Below are 21,005 nucleotides of genomic sequence, written 5' to 3'. Positions count from 1 at the left end.
GAACTCCAGCCACAGATCCAGGCGTCCCTGTTGCATAGCAACAGGCGCAGGAACCCCGGTTACATGGCCACAGATCCAGGAACGGCCACTAATATGAAGTAAAAATTACCTGAACCTACTCCTGAATTTTGCCGGTTAACAGAGATTTCCGGTTATTTAGGTGCCGGTAAATCGAGAGTTTCCTGTATATCATAATACAGTATATAAATGCTTCCAGTGACAGATCATTTGCTAGCATTAACTTAATTTTGACCCGTGGGAAGTGTGTGAGCAACTCTCCCTACACCTCCATCTCTACTCAACCCTGCCAGTAGAAAATTAGGTGATGTTTGCAATAAGACGGCCTTGAACCCATTAACTTTCCTGCTAAAAGAATCCATTAAACGTCACTTTCATGTCAGCTTGACCATCCTGCAGTAAGGGTTTGCTGAGGTGTTTGTGAGGGTGGATCATGGTTGATTTGTTTCCCCTCCCGAGCCCAGGCAACTTTTCGAGATTTTTGCCTGTTTGTCTTAGAAGGGATTTTGTGTTAATTTATATTAAGGTGTTGCTATCATTATATTTAGCACACAAGTGGTTAACTTCCCACAAAAATTTCAATAAAATAAAAGCAAGCTAACATCTGTAAAAGTGACCATGAGGGTGTCGGATTGTCATTAAGAATAGTACAGCACAGAAGGAGGCCATTCGGCCCATCGAGTCTGCACCGGCTCTTTCGAAGAGCAATCCAGTTAGTCCTGCTGCCTCGCTCTTTCCCCATATCCCTGCAATTTTTTCTCCTTCAAGTATTTATCTAATTCCCTTTTGAAGGCTACTATTGAATCTGTATCCACCACCCTATCAGGCAGCGCATTCCAAATCCTAACCACTCACTACGTAAAAAAGTTTTCCCTCATGTCGCCTCTGGTTCTTTTGCCAATCACCTTATATCTGTGCCCACAGGTCTCTCTCTTCTTGGACCCCCGTTAAAATTGTACCATTTAGTATGAATGATCTCTCCTCATTCTTCCAACCAAAACATATTGCCTCACACTTCTCTGCATTGAATTTCATCTGCCATGTGTTCACCCATTCCACCAGCCTGTCTACAGAAACATAGAACATAGAAAAATAGGAGCAGGTGTAGGCCATTCGGCTCTTTGAGCCTGCTCCACCATTCAATATGATCATGGCTGATCCTCTATCTCAATACCATATTCCTGCTCTCTCCCCATACCCCTTGATGCCTTTTGTGTCTAGAAATCTATCTATCTCCTTCTTAAATATATTCAGTGACTTGGCCTCCACAGCCTTCTGTTGTAGAGAATTCCACAGGTTCACCACCCTCTGAGTGAAGACATTTCTCCTCATCTCAGTCCTAAATGTCCTACCCTGTATCCTGAGACTGTGACCCCTCGTTCTAGACCCCCCAGCCAGAGGAAACATCCTCCCTGCATCCCGTCTGTCTAGCCCTGTCAGAATTTTATATGTTTCAATGAGATCCCCTCTCATTCTTCTAAACTCTAGTGAATACAGGCCTAGTCGACCCAAACTCTCCTCATACGACAGTCCTGCCATCCCAGGAATCAGTCTGGTGAACCTTCGCTGCACTCCCTCTATGGCAAGTATATCCTTTCTTAGGTAAGGAGACCAAAACTGCACACAGTACTCCAGGTGTAGTCTCACCAAGGCCCTGTATAACTGTAGTAAGGCATCCTTGCTCCTGTACTCAAATCCTCTTGCAATGAAGACCAACATACCATTTACCTTCCTAATTGCTTGCTGCACCTGCATGTTTGCTTTCAGTGACTGGTGTACAAGGACACCCAGGTCCCTTTGTACATCAACATTTCCCAATCTATCACCATTTAAATAATGCTCTACCTTTCTGTTTTTCCTACTGAAGTGGATAACTTCACATTTATCCACGTTATACTGCATCTGCCATGTATTTGCCCACTCACTCAACTTGTCTAAATCGCCTTGAAGCCTCATTGCATCCTCCTCACAACTCACAATCCCACCTAGTTTCGTGTCGTCAGCAAACTTGGAAATATTATGTTTGGTTCCCTCATCCAAATCATTGATATATTTTGTGAATAGCTGGGGCCCAAGCACTGATCCTGGCAGTACCCCACTAGTCACCGCCTGCCACCCTGAAAAAGACCCATTAATTCCTACTCTCTGTTTCCTGTCTGTTAACCAATTTTCAATCCATGCCAGTATATTACCCCCAATCCCATGTGCTTTAATTTTGCACACTAACCTCTTATGTGGGACTTTATCAAAGGCCTTCTGAAAATCCAAATACACCCACTGGTTCTCCCGTATCTATTCTACCAGTTACATCCTCAAAAAACTCCAGTCGGTTTCTCAAACACAATTTCCCTTTCATAAGTCCATGTTGACTTTGTCTAATCCCATTGATATTTTCTAAGTGTCCTGTTATCACATCCTTTATAATAGACTCTAGCATTTTCCCTACTACTGATGTTAGGCTAACCGGTCTGTAGTTCCCTGTTTTCTCTCTCCCTCCTTTCTTTAAACAGTGGGGTTACATTTGCCACCCTCCAATCTGCAGGAACTGTTCCATAATCTATAGAATTTTGGAAGATGACAGCCAATGCATCCACTATTTCCATGGCTACCTCTTTTAGTACTCTGGGATGCAGATTATCAGGCCCTGGGGATTTATCGGCTTTCAGTCCCATTTAATTTCTCCAGCACTATTTTTTTACTAATACTAATTTCCTTTAATTCCTCCTTCTCACTAGACCCTTGGTTCCCTAGCATTTCTGGGAAGTTATTTGTGTCCTCTTCCATGAAGACAGAACCAAAGTATTTGTTTAATTGCTCTGCCATTTCCTTGTTCCCCATTATAAATGCTCCTGTTTCTGACTGTAAGGGACCTACATTTGTCTTCACTAATCTTTTTCTTTTTACATACTTGTAGAAGCTTTTACAATCCGCTTTTAAGCTCCTTGCAAGTTTACTCTCATACTTTATTTTCCCCCTCTTAATCAATCTCTTGGTCCTTTTTTGCTTAATTCTAAACTGCTCCCAATCCTCAGGCTTGCTACTTTTTCTGGCAACTTTATATGACTCCTCTTTGGATCTAATACTGTCCTTAATTTCTTTTGTTAGCCATGGTTGGGCCGCTTTTCCTTTTGTGTTTTTGCGCCAGAAAGGAATGTATAACTGTTGCAATTCATGTATTCGTTCCTTAAATGTTAGCCATTGCCTATCCACCGTCATGCCTTTTAATGAAGCTCCCCAATCTATCATAGCCAACTCACTCCTGATACCTTCGTAGTTTCCTTTGTTTAGATTTAGGACCCTAGTTTCGGATTGGACTACTTCACTTTCCATCTTAATGAAGAATTCTATCATGTTATGGTCACCCTTCCCTAAAGGACCCCGCACAACAAGATTATTAATTAGCCCCTTCTCATTGCACAATACCGAATCTAGGATAGCCTGTTCCCTAGTTGGCTCCTCAACGTACTGGTCTAAAAAACCTTCTCGTACACACTCCAGAAATTCATCCTCCACAGTATTATTGCTAATTTGGTTTGGCCAGTCTATATATAGATTAAAGTCATCCATGACTACTGTAGTACCCTTGTTGCATGCATCTCTAATTTCCTGTTTGATGCCGTCCCCTACATTACCACTACTGTTTGGAGGCCTATAGACAACTCCTACCAATGTTTTCTGCCCCTTGGTGCTTCTTAGCTCCACCCAGACTGATTCTACATCTTGATTTTCTGAGCCAATATCCTTTCTCACTATTGCTTTGATTTCATCCTTTACTAACAACGCCACCCTACCTCCTTTTCCATTTTGCCTGTCCTTCTTAAATATCAAATATCCTTGGATATTCAGCTCCCAGCCTTGGTCACCCTGTAGCCGTGTCTCCGTAATTGCAATTATATCGTATCCGTTTACATCTATTTGCACTGTTAATTTGTCTATCTTATTACGAATGGTTCGTGCATTCAGATACAGTGCCTTTAGATTTGTCTTTAACATTTTTAAGCATTCTTGAAGTCTATTACTATCTTCCTCACCGTATATTACACTTCCAAGTTTCATGTCATCTGCAAATTTTGAAAATGTGCCCTATACCTCCAAGTCCAAGTCATTAATGTATATCAAAAACAGCAGTGGTCAATATTCCCCGTAATTTATTTTGGGTGCGCGGCCCATTCACAGTTTCGCGCATGCGCGAACTTTAACATTGTGAAAGCCAGTCTGGTTCACTAATGTCCTTTAGGGTAGGAAGCCTGACGTCCTTACCCGGTCTGGGCCTATAGGTGACTCCAGTCCCACACCAACATGGTTATTTCTTAACTGCCCTTATGATGTGGCTTAGCAAGCTACTCAGTTCTATCAAACTGCTCCATTTAGGATTGAGATGAGGAGAGATTTCTTCACCCAAAGGGTTGTGAATATTTGGAATTCTCTACCTGAGAGGGCAGTGGATGCTCAGTCGTTGAGTATATTCAAGACTGAGATCGATAGATTTTTGGATACTAAGATAATCAAGGGATATGGAGATCGGGCGGGAAGGTGGAGTTGAGGTCAAAGATCAGCCATGATCTTATTGAATGGTGGAGCAGGCTCGAAGGGCCAAATGGCCTACTCCTGCTCCTATTTCTTACGTTCTTATGTTCTTAGAAAAGCAGCACAAGAAGAAGGCCCACCACCACCTCCTCAGGTCAACTAGGGATGGGCAATAAATGCCAGCCTTGCCAGTGATGCCCACAACCCAAGAATGAATTAAGAACAACTGCCAGCTTCTTGGGAATGTAGATTAGATCAAGTAGTTGGGACCAGATGAAGTGGCTAACAGAATTGTGCTTCTTACATACAATATCAGTTTGAGACATTTGTGTTCATTAGTACATTGTAGAGACATTTGCATATATAATGTTGGAATGGCTTCCTTTTATTGAATGCCGTGGGAGTCCTAGCTGGTCAGACAATGTGTTGCCATGACACCCGCATCAATGTGGCGGGGGGAGGCGGCTGCAGTGGTAATTTTGATTGGCAGCGCAATGAGCCAATCCTTGACGCAGACAGGTGAAGGAAGGAGTCAGAGATCAAGGTTTTGGCTTTCTCTCTGGCTGGAAAAGAATTTGAACCCATCTGAGATACAGAGAACTCTCTCTTCCTAAGGTTAGAGCCATACTGACCAAATACTGACTTGTAAAGTAGGGATAAAGTAAGTATTGAAGGCTAAAGTTCCATAATTAATCATTTTTGATTTGGCTTGTTTTCGTTCGCACTCTCACCTCTAGGTCAGAGGTTGTAGATATGAACTCAGAATGCTCCACGGACAAACTGATGTAGGGTTGGACATCTCGTCCTTCGACAGACACATTGGGTGCCATTCTGTTCCGGTGCTTCAGCTGGATGTTAAAGATGCTATGGCAATTTTCAAAGAAAAATAGAGAGGTCTCATGGTGTCCTGGTGAACATGGCTCCCCAACCAATACCACAGATTGGCTAATTTCTGTTTGTGGGATGTTATTAAGGCTGTATGTTTGCCTTGTTTGCTTATATAACAGTCAATGGACTTCAGAAGTGATTTATTGCTTTGAGACATTTAGACATGATAATTCGCGATACAGATGTTCTCCCTTATTATAGGATCAACTATATCAGCATCGGAAATTCAACCATTGACCTTCTGGTCTGTATTGCTTAGTTCTATCTTAGACAATGGGCTGGATTTTCCTAAGCCCCTGGAGTCGGGTTGGAGGCGTGCGGGCGATAAAAATCGGAGATCCGGGGGTCCCGACCCCATCCCGCCTCCAACCCGCCTCCATGTCAATTTCATAGGAGTCGGGTTGCCGACAAGTGCTGGAACCCGACTCCCAGAGGCGGGAAGGGATTAAAGGCAATTAAACTACCTGTTAACAGGTAGTTAACAGGTAGTTTTTTGCCTATTCGCGATTTTTATTGCTGGTTTGTGGGCTTCCCGACAGCTCCAAACCACGAAAAGTTTTCGAGGCGGGACGTGGGTCTGAGGTCTTGGAGGGATCGAGATGCCCAGTGTTCAGGTGAGTGAGGGGTGCAGGAGTGCAAAGGTAAGTGTTTTGCAAGTGTTTAAAGTGTTTAAATAAGTTTAACTTACTTTTACTTACCTTTACAGGAGTCCTGCATTCCGGTGTCGGGAGTCGGCTGCAAGAACCACAGAAGCTCCGATTTTTAAAAAAAAATCAGCTTCTTGGTTTCTGCAGCAAAATGATTTTAAAGTTATCCTGAGAAAGGACTGAGGCTGAATTAGCAGTTTTTCAGTGCTTGACAGCTTCAAACAGCTGTTAAACACTGATCTTTCATCTGCCAAAAGCTTTTGACAGATGAAATGTCAATCTCTGACGTCACCTGTTGCCGGGTGGCCCTTAATTGGCCTGATGAGCCCACAGGGCGGGCTCAACAAGGTCAATCAGAGGAAAATCCAGTGGGTTGGCCACATCTCCATGGAGGCGGGACAACAAGCCCGAATGTGGGTTTCCCACCTCCAACCCGCCCCCGTAGCAAAATCCAGCCCAATGCTTTCAACTACAGGTAGACTGTCCTTTATCTGAACTTCCGAAAACCGAAAACCTCTGAAAACCGAAAGTTTTTTCGCTCAGCGTAAGTCGTGCACACGACATGACCCGAGTGGCACAAAACATGACAGGAGTGGTCCTCCGGGGCCCAGAACAAGAATTCCTGCAGATTGTCGACACGCCGGCCTTCGCTCTCGATGTTAAGTGTGACTGAGGGAGCTCTGCCTTTCCCTGTGAGCAGGGCAGAGGGTCACAGAGTTCCCTCCTGGGTAGGAGATTGCAGGCCGAGCCGGGCAGTGTGAAGGAGGTACCGGGAGAGTGAACCCAACAATACAGCGGCCTGTCCGATAGCTGCAGCGGCCCGTCCGATATTCTTTTCTCCCCCCCCCCCCCCCCCACCCCCGACCTGATTTGCGGGCCAGCTTAGCATAGGAGTCAGCCGATATCCGGCTTTCCCACAACTGGCGGCGGCAGTCGAGCCCCAGACCCCCCGCTAAGTAAAGGAATTCAGACACGGAGCAGGGGGAGCTGTAAACAGACTGGGAGCGGCAGCACAGAGAAGCAGGAAGGGGAATGAGACACGGAGCAGGGGGAGCTGTAAACAGACTGGGAGCGGCAGCACAGAGAAGCAGGAAGGGGAATGAGACATGGAACAGTCGCAAGAGGTAGCCTGAACTTTTAAAATTTATATTAAATACAAATACTAATTACCAAATTAATTTAATGTTCAGAGTTTCCCAGTCTGAAATAATACCTTCTGAAATCCGAAAATTTCCGAAAACCGAAACACAGCTGGTCCCAAGGTTTTCGGATAAGGGATAGTCAACCTGTACTACGCAATTGGGAGATCTCACAGGAGCAATTTAATCTAGAATCCAGTACTATTATTTTGAGAGACCTAATAATTATAGTAATTATCTTTACAGGCAATCAGCAAACTTGGACCTGGCAAGATTCAGCTCATTCCACAAGGAGATGCCCTGCTCAACACTGAGTTGACAGTTAGTACGCCATTTGTTCCTTGTTTTAAGCTGCGCTTATGTTCACTTTTTGGGTTTCCATTCTAACAAAGTGACAAGTAAGTGGCTTTATGTGGCCGCTGCAGTCTTATCAGCGTTGCCCACATCCTGCGAACAGAAAAAGCAAATTGTCTATTTCTGAAACATTGTTGCTGCAGCAGGCACCTTCTTCTATAGTTTTCTTATTTGTACGGCCTTTGGTTCTTTCATAAAGATGGGATGGTTTTATTGAACGTTAGACGGTCAACATGCCACACTTACCTCATTAGAAACCACTACTGGGAAAGGACAGGGGAGCAAGCAGCGAGAGAATGAGAAGAGTGATAAAGAGAAAGAGAAGTTGGCTAAGTAGATTGAACGGAAGAAATGAGGCTGGAGAAAGTGGGAAGGAAGAATAGGAGAGAAATTAGAAGCAAAGACTAATCTTGGCAGGTTGGCAGGCAGACTTAAGAGAGGGACCAGAGTGAAACTGGACGGATTATCGGAGGAGAAGGCATGAGGCAGGAACAGCTTTCCCCCAGGAGCTAATTGCAACTGGGCAACCTGGAAGTGCCTTAACAGACTTAGGACCGGTGTAGGTTGCTCAAAGGTGTCACTAAGCAAATGGGGATATTCAACCAGCCCGACAACTTGTGAATGTGGAACTGAGGCACAGACTATGCAACATCTCCTGCAATGCCCATCGTTAGAGGAACCCTGCACTGTTGCAGATCTTGCCGAATTCAACAACAAGGCGCAAAAATGTGTCCAGTTCTGGCTGGGCTATGTATAGACTGTCTGTGGACACTGTAGTGATCAATAGCATGTCATTCTATAGTGGACACTAGGTGGAGCTGTGTAGAGCTGTATATAGCTGTATGTATAAGACTACACTACCCAGCTGTATGATATTAAGACTACATTACCCATGAGGCACTAGGCGACCCACAAGGCAACAGTCAAGATGGCAGCATGCACACAGGAGCACACGTGCTGCATCTCTACAGATACTGTACCTAGAGAACGTGTACTGAATAAATGACTAGCTAGAAGCTAGCAGTGTTCATAATAAGAATGTCTAGTTATTAATGAACATAACAGACATGATAAGAAAAAGAAGCTGCTAAACATGCAGTGAGTTCTGACAGCGGTAAGGGGGAGAGGGAGGAGGCGGCACCAGTGTGGCGTACCGACCACAGAAAGGACACAATCCGCTTTTCGGTCCGTAGACTATAAATCAGGCGTCATGCCTTTAAGAAGGATCACACCTTTAAGAAACTCGATCTGCAACATAGTTAAGCCCAGAGCAGGGGAGGAGCAGTCGAAGCTGTGGACTGATGAAAGGCAGTCGGACTTGGTGTAGGCTCTGACGCCATTTTGTGTTCAACATGCAGTCTCAACAATTAAACCTTTTCTGTTGAACCTCTCTGAGTTCAGTATTTTTTGCTAGGAGTACGTAGACTCCTACACCAGCATATTTTCTACAGTCATTACAAGTAATGAATATTATAAAGTATAAAATACAGGAGTATACTGGAGCTCCTTCAGCATCTGAAAGAGAAAAGGCAGGTTAAAGTGTTGAATGGACTTGTTTCATTCGAGTCGCAGTGCACACCTGGGACACCGCAAGTGTGATATAATCTTCACTTGCAAGGCATGAAGCCATTTATGTCATTAAGTTTCACTTTTCAAAATTTGAAGTTTTAGTGTAAAAATTTGCTCTCTGTTCCAACAGCAATCAGACATTGATCACTTGCTAGTGAACCTGATAGTGGAGGCTTTCTACATCAAGGAAAACTTCAACATCAACTGGGTGGCTGAACTCGGTATTGTGGAGAGCATTCATGGCCTTATTAAAGAATACAAGCAAGCTCGAGGACTTCTGGTAAAGCTGTTCATTATCTCAATGATTGATCATTTCTTAAGAAAGTCCTTTTACACTCTATTGCACTTGGATATTTAAGTATCTGGTAATTTATATTCCTCTTCATACTCAATTCCTTCACATATAGGAAGAATGAACCAAGAGGAATGCACAAGCAACTGCACTCTTTCAAGATGTTTTGATGCTATCCACACTCCCCCCTCCCCCTCCTGTGCCTGATTTGGACCATTCACTTTTCCCCTATCGCTGACAGTGAGAAATCCTACTGTTATTTTTGCACTGGATACTTATTGAAAGTTGGAAGAGTGCTGTGTTTATTTCTATTGTTGCCCCTCTCCCTCCAATTTTCTCCAGTCCTGTTCTGAAGACCTTGATTCAGGTTGGGGTACAGTTGGCCTCCCTCTGTTCTCTCACCCAAGTGACCGTTCTTCATGGGTGAGCCTAGACCAGGGGTGTTCAAACCTGCAGCCAGTGCCACAAGCAGGTCCCAAGCACTGGCAATCTGGCCCTCAAAGTAACTCAGTCCATATTTAATTTTATATTTCTGCTTTACCTTGTTTGAATGTTGTGGGCCTGAAGGTTTGAAAGGGCTGTGTTAGCACCTCTGCCTCATTGGTGGATAAGTCCCAAATCAGAATAGCAAGCAGGAGTGCTCCTCTGAGCCCCAAAAGACGAGGTCCTCCCTGCCCCAGACTCACCCACCCCACCTCCCCCACCTTTCCCTCCTGAGAGACCCTCCTGAAACCCCTCCCCCACACCTTCCAGTAGCCACCGGTATCGTATTCTTCATCCATAGTTGGTGTTACTAACTGTGTCATTTTTTATTTATTGTTAAAATACAATTATTTATTGTGGAGACCCGAGCTGAGCCTCTATCGGGTGGGAAGTGGACCGGCAGCATGTTAATGAGGCCCGGGAGTTACAATACTCGCCCCGCCCAAAACACGGCTCGAGTTAAAATCGGGGCCTCATCTGTTTGCTAAATAAGGTGTTTCAGCCCTGCTACGTCTGTTTTTGTTTTCTGCCTTCCCGCCAAAGGATTTTTGTTATTTTCCTGTAGGAATGTTTCGCCGTTCAGACACATGCAGCCGACGGGTTTATGGTAGTGAGCTATTTTGTTTTTTCACAGCCACTAAAAATCGCTATTCTGGGACCATCTGCAGTGGGGAAAACCTCGGTGGCGGAAAGGCTGGCCAAGCACTACAAGCTGCACCATATCAAAATAAAGGATGTCATCGCAGACGCTATAGCTAATCTGGTATGTTTGCTCGAAATGGACATAAGAAAAGGCAGGAATGAGAAAAGGCCACTTGACCCATCCAAGCTCATCGCTCCAGTGCCCTAACTCTCTAATCGGACCATCCAATTGTATGTTAAACAATCCCAATGTTCTTGCTTCTTCTACCATGCCTGGCAGATTTTTCCAAACATCTATCGCTCTTTGAGTAAACAATTTATTCCTGAACTAGGTTTTAAGTTTACTTTTCACCAATTTCTATTGGTGTCCTCTGCTCCAATTTTCCTGGCTTACTTTGGAATAATAAGCTATACTATTTAATATTTTATATGCTTCCATGTGATCCACCTTAATCGCCTACTTTTTCAAGTGTGTAAAGCTTAAGTTTCTCTAATCTTTCCTAATAGCTCATTCCCTTTACACATGGGGTCAGTGTTCTAGTTCTGTGGTTACTTATCTCTTATCTTCATTGATTTGCTTCTCCAGAAAACATGCAGTTATTTTTGCATGTGTTCTTTTTTGTTGCTAGTTTTCTCTGCTGGATGTCCTGACTTCTGCCAGTGTACGGTTCCATAGGTGCTAGCTGCTCTCTGGCACCTCATCAAAGTGACTGTTCTTCATGTATAAGCCTAGATAACAATTGGCAGCAGGTTATTTAACCATGGGAGGATCACAGCCACGCTCCATCCTGTGGTCTACTGATGTCCACACACGTCACGTTCTTTCCAGCAGAGGGGTTACTGGGCGGCAATCGGAACTGCAAACCATGGTTGATCATTTCCTCCTTAGCCCAGGGGCACTGAAGCCAATTATTGCATACCTCCTTCTACCTTGGCTGAGACATGTAACTCAGCACAGACCAGTGATGGCTGATGTCCACATTACCTTTACCAACTGAGCCATTGGGGCGAGCTTAGGCCTCCTTTTTTTTTCAAAAAAGAAAATTGTGTTATTTTCGCAGCTTTATTTCAAACTGAACGTTTGTCATTTTAGGAATTAAAGTGTTCGCAGCCTGATGCTGAGGAAGCTGAAGAAAGTGAAGAAGAAGAAAATGATGAACTGGGAGTCGGAGAAGCCCAGGAACTCCTCGAGCAAGTCAAAGAAAATATGGACCAATCTGGTGGTAATGGGTGTTGTTAGATTATTATTTTTTGCATTTATTTTTACTTATGAATAAATGTACTAATCAAGATAAGAGTTGCAAAACCTTTTAAATGTTGCATCAAGTCGTAAGGCCATTTATGACCAAGTAGATGCAATGCATAGCTCCGTCTCACTACACTAATCCAGTAGTTCCTATGTTTGATTTTTTTTTCTCCATAGTCTGTCTCAGCAACACTGATTAATACCTAATGTCAGGACACATTTGCATTGCGAACTGCTGCCCATTAGGAACTTGGTTAACTTTAGACAAAATTAAGAATAGAACTTGGGAAAATAAAATGGACAACAATATTGGCAAACAATGATGTAGAACAGCAGCGGGAAATATTTAAAACGGTATTCAACAGAGTTTCGCTAAAAAACAAGAACAAGCTAAACACTAATGAGACACCATGGATGAATAAAGACATAAGGGAAACATTGAGGGTAAGGAAAGAGGCGTACACTAAGTACATGGACAGCAGGGGAGAGCATGACAAGACAGAATGTGACAATTCCAAAATTCTATCACTTCGTTGGTGTACAAGATTAATTGTTTTAGGAAATCATAATGGGCCATACTTTGCTGTGGCAGGGCATCTAATGGCGTCTGCCATTAGTTAAACTTGCCCTTACACGTTTAGGTTTTTTAATTTTTTGCGCGGCAAGTTGCTGAAAGTGTGAGCTGATAACGTCGCAGCGAGGGAAACAGGGCATCTGGAACCTGAGTGAGCAGGGAAAGTAACTGTGTACCTCCTTAACCAATCAGATTGACGGATTGGGAAATAAACAGTGCAAGGACTGAGAATTAAGTGTAAATCAGAGTGCGCGAATTCAATGCCAAATCAGGTACAGGAAGAGAAATAAAGGGAGGGAAAGAAAGATTGAATTAAGAGAGAGAGAGAAAAAAGAGACGGAAAGGAAAAGTAAAAAAAATTTAATTTAAAATTTTACATTTTCAAAATCTCCAACAACAATTAAAACCTCATGGAATGAGACTCCACATATGTAATAATTAATTTTCAGTGCCAGAGAGGTTGACTGGCAGTAATTAACACTAATTACATTGTTAAAAGGGTACTTAGACTGAAGTGGACAAGACTTAACTTTCTGTGGCAAGTTTAGTTTGTATCTACTGCACAAATGCAGCAACTTCCATGCCATTCAATTCATTGCAATGGTGAGGCAAGCAGCCTTTTACACAAAGCTAACGACGGAGCGGCACAACATTTGGATATTTGAACTTAACCACGCATCTGCCCCTCGCCTGAAGTTGCTGCAGCATTTGTGCATAATGGCGAGCGCCATTAGCCTCACCGTCATTTTGACCGCAAATTCTGGCCCATTGAATGACTTACAGTTAATTTGCATAGCTGGGAAAAATACTGCGTTCTTTGCCACGACTATCCCCCACCTTGCAGAAACCTATTAATCTTAAATGTGGTCGTTTGGAGAAAAATAAACTTCCTTCTACAATCTAACTGTTGGACTCTTTGGCTATTGACTCTGTAGGTCGTCTGGATGACTCCTATGTCATCAGGTTTATGAAGGAGAAACTGTCATCCATGCCTTGCCAGAACCAGGGTTTTATTCTCGATGGCTTTCCCAAGACCTATTTACAAACCAAGGACCTCTTCACTTGTAAGCTATGTACATTTTGCTATTATAGTTTCACAGTTGTCATCTTGAATTGCAGTTAGCCCCAGTGCTGCCTGACACTCCAGTCAAAGACACACATTGGTGCTGATTAGAACGAGGCTAGGGACGTACTGCAAGTAAAGCAACATCCCATGATAACATACATATTTTGTTCAAATCTATTTGTAACAAATATCGAATCCCGTTCGTTGCCATTTTTCAGTCAGTCGATTGATCCGCCTGTCATGGGTTGCAGAAAAACAGCAGAAGGTCAAACAGAGTACAGAAAAATGACAAAGTGAATCCGATGCCGGATGAAGTCCATTCTAGATGATGCTAATGCACCTGGCCCTGATTCACACTGGCTGTCATTTTGCTGCCTGGCCTGGCTTTTAAAAACAGTAAAGTAGTACAGGAAAAATGCATGTGAGGCATACAGAGACAGTGGGAGAGAAACGGAAGGGAGAGGAGACAAAGGGAGGGACAGTTACAGAGAATGGGAGAGAGAAAGAGTGATAGTATGAGTGAGAATCAAACAGTAATAACTAGAAAACAGCACTTGTTGAGAGAGCCATCCAGAGAGAAAGGACAAAAGACAAATAGAAAGACAGAAATAGAAAGAATTAGAGACTGGGAAAGAACCGAGAAACAGAACAGGAAGACAGACAATGGGGCGGGTTGCGATAGCAGGGGTGGCGGAGTTTCAGACGGGAAACCTGGAAGTCTGGGTTTCCCCACATGCTGTGGAGTTTCAACTCTACAGCGTGCGACTTTTGGCCCCGCCCAGAAGTCAGCCTGAGTGACAGGCTTTGCTTCCAGTCAAGTGGGGGGGGGCACTTAGGAGGAGTCCGCAGGACAGGGTAGGTCCGATCCCCGACCCAGGGGAGGGGGGTCTGATCCCTGACCCCGGGTGAGGGGGGTCTGATCCCTGACCCCGGGTGAGGGGGGTCTGATCCCTGACCCCGGGTGAGGGGGGTCTGATCCCTGACCCCGGGGGAGGAGGTTCTGATGGTGGGGGAGACTGGGGGGCCGGGAGGAAGCGCTGCTGCTGCTCCCGGCCGCAGTAAATTCCGAGGTTACATCCGAGGCTTCCAGTCTCATTAACATATTTAAAATGCCAACCCGCTTCCTGGGAGCGGATGGCTGCTCGCTCCTTGTCCCGCCTCAGTGAAACCCGGAAGTTGGCGGGTTGGAGCCGGCTTCCTGACATGCTGAGAATTTTAGCCGATTTATAACAGAGGAGTCAAGGGAAATTTAATTGCAAGTGGAAACTTTTGCCACGAATCAAAATTTGATCCTGACGAAAATCCCGTGAATATTCTGTAACCCACTGCTACAGCTGAGTTGTGCCAATATGCCATGCCATGGAGTGATAGGATGTCGATTGGGTGTTCAGTTCCCCGTATGGTGAGATCCTGACTTCAGCTGGGTTGCCTAAGGGAGCTGCTGAAAACAGGGAATGTACATCACCAGCGTGAGTGAGGGGACATCACCCAGAGGGTGGCTCAAACTATGGTGCTCTCAAACTATGCCTCCCAGTGACCGTCCACAGAGCCAAAGTGGCCGAGGCGCGAGCGTAGAAACGTCCTGGTCAGGAAATGGGGGTGGAAGGAGAAACCTAAAGAAGGGGGAGAAAAACATGAGGGCGGGAGTCAAAGAAAATTTCGGGATTACCAGATTAAAACCTTTGACTGTATTATTCAAGCGTTTATAGGTTGAAGATCTTTGCGAGTTACTTAGAGGTCTGGATTTATGAGCATAGTCAAGGGTAGAATAAAAAAAAAGCCTTTCAGCCCATTGAGCACACTTCTTCCAACAGAACAGATGAAATTGGACTATCATGGACTGTGCCCAATATACAATATAGGGAGCTAAATAGCCACACACAACTTCCAAAATGATAAATCTATGTGAAATGTCTCCTCGACTCGCAAAACACAAGCATATATGCCTAACATTACTGTCTATTTCATTCAATCCTGATCAGTTACATTCCACACGTCACATTTCTGCAGTCCCAGCAGCGCAGACACAACAGTGTTCTTTAGAGGCTGTATTCATCCTTGTCTGTACGCATCCTTGTTTTTGTCTTGTCTTGTAATGCAGCTGAAGAGGATGAGGAAGAAGAAAGTGGCAACAGCAAATTACCACAATATGACAAGACAATTACTCCTGGTTAGTAATGTTTCATTGTATTTATAATTTTTTAAACTATCTCAATAATATCAGTCACACTTTATTCTTTGCCACGGCCATGCTGCAAATACCTGTGAAATCTACTGTCTTCACATATAGAATCTATCTGTTGATGGTCCAACTTAACCGAATTAAGGGACTTCAGAAAGTCATAAGAGCAAATGAAAATCATGGAATGAGAAAAGGTCATTTGGCCCATCAAGCTTGCCCTCTCCACATGCATAATCTACCCTATTGTGGATTTTATTCTACCTCTTTTACCTCCTAAGGGAAACATTTGTTTGAAACTCCCTGATCCTCAAAGGTAATCAAGGAAAACTCCACAATATCTACACATCACTGCAGTTTAAACCTGCCGTGAGTGACTCCGCATCTTTGTTGCATTCACCTACACCTAAACTCCCCAACCCCTTCTCTTCTGACTTCTCTACACACCTACCCTCGCTCAATCTCACCGTACACGGAAATTCTCAAATCCACACCCATTGCCATGTCGTCAACATCGCCTTTTCTTTGCTCCCGAGGTCTCAATCACCAACAAAGCTTCCTCTGACCACTTCTCTGCCTCCCTTACCACCCACACCCCCCCCCCCCCAACCCCTTACCATCTACCCTTAAAAAAAACCTCACTAATTCACTTTAAAAACTCCTGTGCTCTTGCAGAGAGCCGACACGGGCTCGATGGGCCGAATGGCCTCCTTCTCTGCTGTAACCATTCTATGATCCCTCTGACCCGGCACCTGTCACAACTTCTGCTGATAATTCAAGTCTCTCTATGCCTTCTCTCCACAGAGTACATCTTTTCTTTGGACGCCTCCGATGAGTTCCTGAAGAATCGTGCCTTGAACCTGCCAGAAAGCGTTGTCGTGGGAACCCATTATACACAAGAAAGGTTCTTGCGCTATCTTGCCCAGTACAGGGAACAAAGCACAGAAGATGAGACCCTTCTTAATTATTTTGATGAGATTGAGATTCACCCTGTGCACATTGGTAAGCTTGATTGATGTCTATGAAATGGCTGACTGCAGTGTTGTCACTAGAATTTCAGTATATGCAAGGGTGGCCATGCAAATTTTTGTATTACGTCCACTTGAACTGAAAACAACCAGTAGCACAATTCTAGCTTTTGTCCATCCAACTTTGGATTAGAGAGAGTATTTTGAGCTGTATCACATTGGGGTGTAATACAGAAAATGGTCTTTTCCAGTACAGTCTTTAAATTACTGAGGACATTGGGGCAGATAGTGAGACTGGGTTGGAGGTAGCTAAGTATGCCTAATAATACGTCTTGAATAACCATGGCTTCTTCGAACTTGTTTTATTGCCTTAGAGAGTCAGGGAGGAATTTCCCAGAAAGTCGTTTTCTTCGCTTTTTTGTTTTGTCTCTGCCAGAAGTTAGCATCATTAGCCATTGGGGAGGGCCTAATGAGTAAGGTGAGTATTGAAGGGCTTGATAGTCCTTTCTCGTCTTTCTTTTCATTTGTATGTCACTGGTGGTGGTAGTGAAGGAGCAATCTGGGGTCATGAGTCAAGAGTATCATAAGACAAACATATCGACACAACATTTAAAGCGTATTGCCTTGTGTGCTTTTTACCTGCAGTGTATGGTACCAATGTGCTAAATAAGCATAATGATGACGTTATTTGTAGTAGCAGTTAAGATACATCTCAGTGGTGGCTAATATTAATCATTCTCAGCACAGCCACCAAGTAAAGTGTCTCAGCCTGGAAAGGTGCAGTGCCAGCTACAGGAAACTTTCGTTTAACCGGAGGTTAAATGTCCGGAAAGCTCTATCTACCGGCAAAATTCAGGAGCCGTTTCCTATAAGTTTTTTTACTTCTCGTTGCTTTTTTTTTCCAGTCAGGCTCTGCAAGGTCTAGCTGAAGCTGTTGCTTAGCTACAGAGACGCTTTTAAGCTGCGGCCTACTGTTTTGAAGCTGTTGCTAAGCAACAGGGTTTGTTGATTCACACGGAGCTCAAAAGCTCCGTATGTTTTAACATTAGTGCTGGTTTCTACGGCAGTTTTGATGGTACGGCACCAGCTCGGTCCCGTCAGTGCCGGATACCAGAAAGTTTCCTGTATATCTATAATCTATAAATCTGGCACATAATGTGTACTTCGTGCAACTGTAACACTTACTTCCTGTAACACTTTTCTGTCACTTTTCTATCACTGTTGTCTGTTATGCTTGAACTTACCTATTTATTATACTTGCCTCTGAGTCCTCCAAAGCAAGTGGTGCTACTTTCCACAGTTCCACCCACTCAAGGCCTGCAAAGTATAATAGGGACATGGAAAATGTTCATATTTTGTCCACTTAAAACACCCAATACTACAATAATAGATTTTCTTCTTCCACCCCCCTGCCCCTTTCTCCATTCGCTTCTGCCACCTCCTGCTTTTGAGTCCCCAAGCGTTGATGGACTTCCCCCACCCCAGCTTGCGGCTCCCTCGTCTCAGCTCCCCACCTGCACCCACCTGAGAGCCATTCTGCCACGGTCTGCTGCCTGGTGTCCGCTGTTATCAGACCTCGTACCTGATCTGACTTGCCACCTTTCCCAGTACTGGCCCGGCAATGGATGCCAATTGTTTAAAGCGCTCGGTGTGCTTCTATCATACTTATCAGCAAAAATTCACACTTCAGAGAAAAAAAAATGGTTCTTGCACGTATTTGTGATTCAGACCTCTTGTGGCATCACTCACGCTGAGTTTGAGGTCGTGTTTTACGGGAACATAGGAACAGGAGGAAGCCATTCAGCCCCTCGAGCCTGTTCCACCATTCAATTAGATCATGCCTAATGCTATGAAAAGTACAATATTTACCATACTTGTCTCTCGGAGTCCTCCAAAGCAAGTGCTGCTGCTCTCCGCAGTTCCACCCAGAGCCATTAATTGAACAAGTCAAACTGCAGCGAGGGCGGGGGCGGCGGTGGATGGTGGCTGGCTCGGCGGGCTCTCTAATTGCTTTCACTCGAGCCAACCACTATGAGATGTTGAACTGCGGCTCTAGCTGACTTTCCCTCTGATTTTTCCTTCTCTCCCTCCCTATGGGGAAGTACCTCAGCTGTATTCAGCCCTGGCCCCTGGTGGCACAGTGTGTATGGAAAATCGTGGGTGCTCGCGCATTTATTTCTTAAATATAGATAGCTATTTTAATGTATGGTTTACTTTTAGCTGTTGACAGAATCATTATTTCTGTGGCTAATAATAAAAGGTGTAACTCATTAGAGTGTGATGTAAATTAAAAGGAAACACACGAATGCTGACACTCTGAAATAAAAGCATAAAATGCTGGGAATACACAGTGGGCGAAAAATTGAGTCGCGCCCCCTTTGGGGCGCTAACTTCGCCGGGGCACTACTTTTAGCGCCCCGGAAAAATTAGCGCCCCCGTGACCGAAATTGAGTGGTAGCGCCCCAAGAGGAAAGCGGGGTGCTACTGGAAGCACCCCGCCTCCCTCTTGGGGCGCTGCAAGGGAATATCGCGTGGCACTGCGGCATGTCACGCCGCGGTATTGTAGGCCTTCCTCCCCTTCTTAAAAGGGAGGGGCCTTGCGCAGCGCGACCCGGGGCCCAGCTGGGCCCCCGGGAATCAGGAGTGCCGGCAAAAGAGCCCGGCACTCAAGAGAAGTGCCGGGCTCATGGAGCGCAGCCGGCACTCCGCGGGGGGGGGGGGTGGGGGGGGGGCGGGTATGGAGGCCGGGGATGGCAGCGGAGGCAGCTGCTGGCAGGCGGCCAGCAACAAAAATGGCTGCCCGGCACCTCGCCTTTAAATAGCGCCGCCCCGGCCGCAGGTAGGCCCCCCCCCCCCCCCGACCACGTTGGACATAGCGACCGGCGGTAAGTATGGGGGCGCTACCAAAGATCGCAGCCGGGGCTACAGTGGGTCGCTGTGCACGGCGATGATGTCATTGCCGACGGCGCAGCGCCGCGGGGCGCTAACGGTTAGGTGATCGGCTTTTAGCTGTGTACAGAGAGCGACTTTATGTATCTTTCGAGTACACTCTGACAAACTGTTGAAAACCATAATCCTTTATGTACCATATTTTGACTACATCAAAGGAAAATGTCAAAATGACGTATCTATTTCCAAAACCTTTGAAAACAATCTATCTATGTAAACAGTTTGCAATTGTTTACCTCAGAACCACTTCCCTTGAACAAGATTTCCTTTACCTACTGTTATCTTTAACAAATGGACTCGCTACCCCTGTTTTATTACCCTACACTTATTTCTTTACACAAGCACTTTACATATCAGAAGACAAGCCACGCTTTCTCCAAACGACACTTCAATGTCATTCTGTTTATATCTTGGAAAGCCTTTTGCTTTAAGATAAAAAAAAGTTCGACTGTTAACTCCCCAAGATGTCCAAAATACATCTCTCCAGGATCCCCAATACAGATATGCTACCTGGCATTACAAATGGTTTAATAACATGTAAGTAACAACTTAAAATAAAGGAGAGCGGTGTAAATCGCTGTATATGATGCAAAGGTCATTTTGGTCAGCTATACGAATCAGAAAGACAAAGTTAAACGTGGCTCTGTGACCTAGTACAGTAGAATTGTCTGTCTCCATAAATAATCAGGCACCATGGGTGGGGAAACTGCAAAATATTGTGATGCTGTGGTCAACGGTTGATTTTTCCAGTGTGTTGAAGATTGCAATGGGTTTAAAAGAAAACTTGACAATGCAGCCTGTAACTGTTCCTCTCAGATGTTTCGCACGACAATGATGCTGAAAACACTCCAGTGGTTGAAGATATTATTAAAATCGTGGGAAATGCCAAAAACTACGGGCCCACATCCGAAGAGTTGAAAGAGTTGCAGCGCAAAGAGGCAGACGAGCGTCTGGCCAGAGAGGCTGCTGAACATGCGGAGCGGGAACGCAGGGAGGCAGAGGAACATGCAGAAAAATTAGCACGCTGGGAGGAGTGGGTAAGTGAGGGAAATGTGCTCAAAGATGGAACTTTCTGCCTAGTTAGGATAAGATCCTGCACCCATGTGGCCCACGATGTTTGTTAAGATGATAACTGGGCACCAAAAGAAAATAGTTGAAAATGATCGAGTTAGGTACCAGGTCCATGCTTAAGGGTCACTTTTGACACTTGCTTTGGCTACCATAAATATTTTGATTATTTGCCACCTAATCATTATCAGAAGCTATTTTTTTAGTGTTTTGCTTTCCTCCCACCATGAATGTAAGTTGAAGATCTGCCATGAGATATCTTTAATAAAGCACAGAAAATCCAGGTCCATGTCTGCCTGATATTTTTTGACAGGAATAGTTACGTTACCCGAGTACAATTTCTCTTCAGTCTTTATGTGCTCCTAGCAACCACCAGGCTGAAATCCATGAGAACTG

General features: G+C 44.6%; 1 protein-coding gene across 2 annotated transcripts in view; it reads left to right on the top strand.

Annotated features, from left to right (window-relative positions):
• ak7b (adenylate kinase 7b) overlaps positions 1-21,005 on the top strand; it is a 62,841-nt gene that overhangs the window by 39,517 nt on the left and 2,319 nt on the right. Inside the window, exons 9-16 of one of the 2 annotated variants that reach the window (XM_086002668.1) lie at positions 7,466-7,540; positions 9,273-9,422; positions 10,552-10,680; positions 11,653-11,782; positions 13,315-13,443; positions 15,547-15,615; positions 16,429-16,626; positions 20,358-20,578. In XM_086002668.1, the coding sequence (XP_085858794.1) occupies positions 7,466-7,540; positions 9,273-9,422; positions 10,552-10,680; positions 11,653-11,782; positions 13,315-13,443; positions 15,547-15,615; positions 16,429-16,626; positions 20,358-20,578 (1,101 nt within the window). The remainder of the gene's footprint in view (positions 1-7,465; positions 7,541-9,272; positions 9,423-10,551; positions 10,681-11,652; positions 11,783-13,314; positions 13,444-15,546; positions 15,616-16,428; positions 16,627-20,357; positions 20,579-21,005) is intronic. The other variant, XM_086002669.1, reaches the window with a different exon arrangement.

The sequence above is a fragment of the Somniosus microcephalus genome, chromosome 12 (assembly GCF_052327205.1).
Source record: "Somniosus microcephalus isolate GS21.2 chromosome 12, FLI_Smic_1.0, whole genome shotgun sequence".
Taxonomy (NCBI): Eukaryota; Metazoa; Chordata; class Chondrichthyes; order Squaliformes; family Somniosidae; genus Somniosus; species Somniosus microcephalus.
The sequence above is the reverse complement of the archived record's forward strand: the minus strand, read 5'-3'. Positions and strand labels throughout refer to the sequence as shown.